General features: G+C 39.8%; 1 protein-coding gene across 1 annotated transcript in view; it reads right to left on the bottom strand.

Annotated features, from left to right (window-relative positions):
* elfn2a (extracellular leucine-rich repeat and fibronectin type III domain containing 2a) overlaps positions 1-6,876 on the bottom strand; it is a 211,215-nt gene that overhangs the window by 5,107 nt on the left and 199,232 nt on the right. Inside the window, exons 5-8 of the mRNA XM_020617853.1 lie at positions 3,695-4,199; positions 2,452-2,601; positions 793-1,781; positions 3-235 (exon numbers count right to left, since the gene is read on the bottom strand). Coding sequence (XP_020473509.1) covers positions 3-235; positions 793-1,781; positions 2,452-2,601; positions 3,695-3,898 — 1,576 coding nt within the window. The 5' untranslated portion in view covers positions 3,899-4,199. The remainder of the gene's footprint in view (positions 1-2; positions 236-792; positions 1,782-2,451; positions 2,602-3,694; positions 4,200-6,876) is intronic.

Raw genomic sequence — 6,876 nt, 5'->3', positions numbered from 1 at the left:
ACCACCCATTGCTTCAGAGAAGGCAGTAGCCATTTTCTCCACCTGGGGCAAGGTAGAGAGGCGGGAAGAAGTGGTGTTAGCTGAGCCGTGGAGCATGCCAGTGCTAGAGGATGCAGATGGTGGCAGCTTGCCTCCTGCTCCTCCTGAATGGTGGTGCTGGTGGTGGGCCTGCTCCTGAAGACGTTGCATAGCACCTGGATCATTGGCCACTGCCGCAGCTGCCTCTGGCCCATACCTGAAAGAAGGACAGATTCATTTTCATCTAATTGCTTTATCTGATGGCCCACTGTGTATAATGTTTTGCACAAAAACATATATAAAAATATAGCTGGACCTAAAACTTTTTAAAAATTAATTAGTTTTAATATTTTTATCCTGTCATCAGCGGGATGCCATAATCCTTGCTCTTTTCATTAAAGCTCAAAGAACATATGAAAAATAGCATGGCCCAAAACTTCAATAAAGAGTGTGGTGGGAGAAAATGTTTAAGCTGCTGTTTGAAGGGAGTATAAATGAGGCTTTTCAAGAATTCAAATCATAACAAAGCAATGCAGCAAAACAACTAATGCAGTGATGGCCATGACACAAATTGTTCCAAATTTAAGCATGAATTAAAATCAATTATACTCAAAGCACACACACATAGAAATTGTTATTTTTGTTTTATCTAAAACAGCTGCAGTCATTATCTGTGTCGTGACTCCTCTGCAATTTATTGTCATGAAAACCTTTTTGTAATGCAGTCCTGAAGGCTTTCATTAATAAAGATTGAAAATCCATCTACTACTGTACCTCATCTCCAGAATAGTTTTCTTCACACTTATAGCTTTCTCCTTCTCTTCCTGGATGCGTCGCCGTCTGAGACAGTAATAGACAAATCCAAGCACAATGACCATGCCAAACAAACATCCGAGGATGGTCATGATGTAGTGGGTAGTTGTGGATGGATTGGTTCGCTGGTCCTCTGGTCCCATAGCTCGTGTGCTAAAGGACAGACAGGTGTGGTTGTAGTGCTGAGATTTGCTCACAGAAGCCACACAATAAGTGTAGTTTGTGTGCGGTTTCAGCTTGTCCAAAGTAATTATCTCCTTCTGGTTTTTAAGGGGCATGATGTCTGCAACAAAAGTCTGGTTGTACTGAGAAAGGATGTACATTTTACTGTATGGTCTTGGGATTTGCACAATTAGTGAAGCAGTGTAGAGGGAGACAGACTGAAGCTTTATAGAAATCTTGTGGCCATAGGTGGGATCAGCAGTGGACGATATGGTCGGCTGGTGGTACAGACCTTGGTCTGGGTTTTCCAAACCCATCCCTGAGCCATCTGGATCTGGCGTCTGGGAGGTCATCCCTATCGCACCTTCGTGACATTTAGATAAAAGTTTGTAACGGGCATTTCTTCCATGTCCAGGTACTGGACTCAGGAGTGGATAACCATTCATTTCAGGAGGGGTTTCACATTGGAGGCGGTCGTAGGTGTGGGTGACATTGTTAAATGCCTCCAGCCAAGTGAGAAAGCTGTAGAGTTCACAGCCACAGTGGAACAGGTTTCCTGCTAATTCACACACCATCAGCCTGTTGAGGACAGTGAAAGTAGACGGGTCCAGACGTGCCAACTTATTTGAAGATAAGTCCAGGCTGCTGAGGCTGGGGCACTCCCAGAAGGCATTGGTGGCAATGACCTCAATGAGGTTGTGCTGCAAGAAGAGGCACTGCATTCGACCTAGACCTCTCAACATGCCCTCGGTCAGGTTTGTCAGTTTGTTGTAGCCCAGCTGGAGAACCTGAAAAGACACAGGGTGAGAGTGTGTTTTATTCTAAGCTATAAATAATCACACTGTGAAAATGTCATTTTAAAACCTTGAAAACAATTAATTGCTGTAATTTTTAGTGTAGTGTTTATTCACTTTAAAATACCATGATGCTTTGGAAAATAATGGGAAAATATAATAAATAAATACTAATAATGTAAAAACTGTTATTGCAATTTAATTCTTATAATATTATGATTGTAGAATTGAATAAAACTAGACAGTGAGTTGTTTCACACACACATGTTAGCATCAGTGTGCTCCTGGGTGTGTTTAGATTCTGTTCTTAGCTAAGAACAAATCCCAGATAAGAAAACATGGGTGAATGCCAGCATTTTACCAACAAATGTACTCTTAAGAACAGTTGGTGTATGACACCCATTCTCTTTTTTTTGTCCTGTCCACTGTTTGTTTCATAGGTTATTTACCACATCTTTTCAACTATTTAAAAGTAGCTGAAATCAATTTAACATAAGAAGATACATCACCGCAGAGGCTGGTTATTGTGACAGAAAGGAAAAATTTAAGTGGCATAGAGGCTACTGAAGTCTTCATGACCTTTATATACAAATGAGGAAATATAAATAGAATAATTACAACTTTAATTACAGCTATACATAAACCAAGCTGTGTTCTTGCAGACCTGTAGGTTGGCCTGTCCAGCAAAGGCCCCATCTTCGATGTAGCTGATCTCGTTCTTGGTTAGGTTGAGATCAGTAAGGTTTGTGAAGCGGTACATGGAGATAAAAAGCACAGCCTTAAGTTTGTTCTCATTCAACCTCAGGTCATGAACCTAAGGGAGACAAGAGAGTGGATGATATTCAGGTGATGCATTGCATCCTCTGGTAGCCATAAAAGAGGACCTACACACCACCAAAAACAGCTGCCAAGAGTGTATTGCACCCCCAAACATGCAGGTTTGCTATCTCATGAAACATTTTCTCAATTACACATTTGTGTTTAGTTATTCACAGCCTGTTTGCAAGCATCAAACGATCATCAGTGCTGAGATATCTAGCAGAGGTAAATGTTGGTGCTATTAATAAAGTATATAGAAATTGTTTAGTTTGAATAATTTACACAGAAAATTGCAGATGGTTACAAAATCTTTTTGCTTGGCACTTTAAAACAACAAGCCACTACACAAATGATTAGATAAAACTAGCAAATGCAACTTGTTTGAGGTTGGTAGAGGTGTACAGGAGGTGGATCTAGAACAGCATACACTTCTTGCTACAAAACCAAAAGAAATTTCTTTCAGTGTAGTGATCTTCTGATTAGTTTGGAGGTTAAAGTGTGGCACTAAAGCTCTTCTTTACCACTACAGATGCTACCCAGCTTTATATGTACAGTTGGCTGTAGTCAATTCCATTGTAGGTAGACAATTCCAAAAACCAGCTGCCTGTTTTGGTTGATTTCTTCTACATCACCAGCATAACCTGTTTAGCATAACCAATTACTTTATTTGCTTTAATAATATTATTTCAGTCCACACGGTTATTGGACACATTAATACAACCTTGTAACTGTATGCAACTAAAAATATTAGACATACATTTTTAGGATGTATACATGGTTCATTTATATTAAGGATACTGTATTACCATCACTGTCATAGTTGACACTGCAACAAACATATAATCCCAGCCAGAGACACAAAATAAAACACTTATATGGTGTGAAGAGAAGAGCAGATTCACTCACAGCTTTGCAAAGTTACTGTCATGATTAAGAACCTACTTTTTAGCTCAGAGTCGAGCAGATTCACTCACAGCTTTGCAAAGCTACTGTCATGATTAAGAATCTACTCTTTAGCTCAGAGTGCATGAAGACATATGGTTTCACAATAGTGTAAAAGGCCTACTGACAGAAAGGATCACACTGACCGTGCTGTTGATGTGCTGGGGAATGGTCTCGAATGGTGGCTGGTTTTGACTGCAGATAGCTAGCCAAACGTAGCCTTTATCCCCCTCTATCAGCCAGCAGTCCCCTTTCACCATGCCAGGCAGGTGGAGGAGAAACAATGCAGGGAACGTGAGGGCGAGAAAGAGGGAAGGAGACAGGCAGGACAAATGGAGTCTGCTGGCCATGGTTTGGATTAGGAGTGATTGAGGTCACCTCAGCAGAAAGAAGTTGAAGGGTGGGAAACAACAAGCAGCAGTTTCAAATCAGGAAGAGGTGCAGGTCAGGGGAGAATCAAACTAGACAGCAAGATGAACGGTAGGTCGTCTTCACGGTGATTAGAGATGAGCTTGCAGCGTAGCAGCAAGTCCTGTCCCCATTTTAGGTGTTCCACGTCAACAGGTTTTGGAGACTGTCACCGCAGCAGTTACTCATGGCCCCCGACAACACAGATGAGGAAGTATTTCCTCTCAGAAAAAGGCAGAAGGCCTGTACAACACACACAGAAAGAGAGAGAGCGAGAGGAGCCTATTAATATTAATAGTGATTATGGCAAAATGATTAAGAATATGCAGAAAATTGTAATACAGTTCACACATCATTTTCAATTACTTGACTTTAGCTCTTATTTCTTAAAGCGTGGTATAAAAAAAGAAGTGTATGAATCCAATAACAGTGCTAACCAATCCCTTTAAGGTAATGTACTACAATATTAAATACATTAATTGCCATGATTATTTCATTAAGTCTTAATAAATCCCAGAAAAAACATATTTTGACTTTTCAAATGAAACCATAGTTTTTATGTTTTGTAATTATTCATGTTCATGAAAACAGCATCCTCCATTATCAGCATATGATGCAGCAATAAAAGTGGAAATTGCCAAGACTGTGAAAGCAACACCACTTTTTTCATTATTTACAAGGTTGACCAGCTCTCAGCTGCAGTTGTATTATTTCAACTTTGAGGTACATAATGAAACAATAAAAATTTAATAGCTGCAGATACATCAGGGTGAAAACGGGGAGATGGGCTAAGTAGAAAACAGAGAAGGGTTGTAATTTGCATGTTTTAACAGGATACTCATTGACATTTAACTATTTACCTTTCTCAGGGGATTAACCGTGGATTAGGCTCTAATCCAGCATAAAATATTATGTATCTCATCACCACAGCTCAGACTCTTTTAATTTGTTTCCAAAGTTTTGATTCTTTCTGAGGAAAAGGTTTTCTAGGGACAAAATGAATGACAGGGAATTGATGATAAAACAACTTAGTAACAGATTCTTCTTAAATACTCTCTCTCAGTACTAAATAACTTCCCCTCTGCACTTTTTAGGTTATGTCTCATTCCCTCAACTTGCTGTAAGAAATGAATAGTGACATGATGTAATTCAGTGCACTCAGAGTATACACTGTACTGTAAGATGATGTTGGATGTTTCTGTTACAGCAGCCCCATCCCCAATAGCCTGCCTTCCTCCTTGCCCTTCTCGTCTTCTGACCTGACGTGCACCTAAGGTGGTCACAAGTCAATGTTTGCTTTTGTCGCACCAGACCTTGAGCAGTTCTCGGTCCTCTCTGCAAAATGATCCATATAACGGATATTGACAATTCAAGTCCTCCACCTCAGGCTTACAGTCTCTCTTTGACCCAGCACTGCTGCCATGCTCACTTACATATTTAGCACAGAAGAACAACAGCTAGAGTAACCCCTTTTCAACTGTATAAGTTCTTATGTATTCAACTTTAAAAGAGTCATTTTCTGCATTGCCAGTAGTTTAAACACTCCCTATATAGAGACTAAAACTCACAGTGATTTGCGTCTGCTCACCAGTAATATCTGTCCCTCTGTCAGTCCTAGATCATCTAATTTGTCTATGCCATAGACCTCCACTGTTCAAAATTTATTATAAATACATCAGAGAACCAGTATGTTGCAGTGAAAAGAGGCAACCAAAGTGAATTAGTCATCAGACTCTTTGGACATTGATTTTATTGGCCACGGTCAAACTGACACCAATGAGTTTTTTTTCTTCTCAAGCTTTGAAAACAGTTCGAAGTCTAATGTCATGTGATTTCATTAGGGTTTAAGGGAATGTAAAGTGGGCACACCTTCTAAAATTTAAGAAGATTTTGGAGACCACAGAAATTTACTGTCATGCCTGTGATTACCGTTAGGCTGCTCTTCCTCATCGGGTGCTCATTTACAGCATATCTGATACAACATGGCTTCCAGCCTAAGATGGAATTTACCATGCTCTACAAGTATGAAAGACTAGTCAGTCAAGACTTATTTGAAAGATGAATTGTTTACTGCTGAGCGCAGTCGCAGCTACTCAGATCAGTGCAGTATTCCACACTCTTCAAGTTCATCTTATCATCTGGGTCAGTCCCCTGTTTCTCCTCATCTCTGTATTTGTATTTTTTAAATTTGACTACTTATTTCTCTTCATTTCTGTCCCCAACTTTCTTCGGCAATTTTGTTTTATGCCTGCTTATCTCTGCTGCCTTTCAGCTAGAAACACAAATGAATGCGGTATGCTTCATCGCCAAAACTCAACCTGACACCTTTTGTGTGTTATCACATTCCCTGCTCTGTGCTTTTATCACATTCTTGCCATTGGTTTTATTTTGACAAGAAGCCAGAGAAAGAGACAGCCTTATTTTTCCCCGTCTTTTCTTCTTCAAAGCAGGCTGCCTTTGTGTTTAATTATTGTCCCTGATAGCTGGAATTTAATTAAAGCTTTGCATCTGACAAACAACACTAATGATGTCAGGTCACAGAAGCAAATGGAAAGTTCCCAAAGTGATAGTGGGGGGGACTATAGGCCGCTGAGAACAAAGAATTAGTTTTTTATATGTTTTGTACTTAATGTAAACTCAAAGGATAAAGCAGGATTTCACAGATTTTAGAGTAATGTTTAAAATAATATTCAGCGATGGTTTATGTTAAAATGTCAGTTAGCCTGTTCTGTGAAGCTGTATTGTGAGCTAAATGCTACCATGTTCACAGTGACAGTGCTAATCCTGATGCTAAATGTGCAGTGTTTACCATGTCCATGTCGGTGGTTAGCATGTTCCCCAACCGGTCAGCCTTTTCTTCATGAAGTTAAAATGGTTTGGGCTTACAGTACAGGTATGGCTAATAGGGGAAGATTACACT

This window comes from Monopterus albus, unplaced genomic scaffold, assembly GCF_001952655.1.
Source record: "Monopterus albus unplaced genomic scaffold, M_albus_1.0 scaffold195.1, whole genome shotgun sequence".
Lineage (NCBI taxonomy): Eukaryota > Metazoa > Chordata > Actinopteri > Synbranchiformes > Synbranchidae > Monopterus > Monopterus albus.
This window is presented reverse-complemented; position numbering and strand designations above follow the sequence as displayed.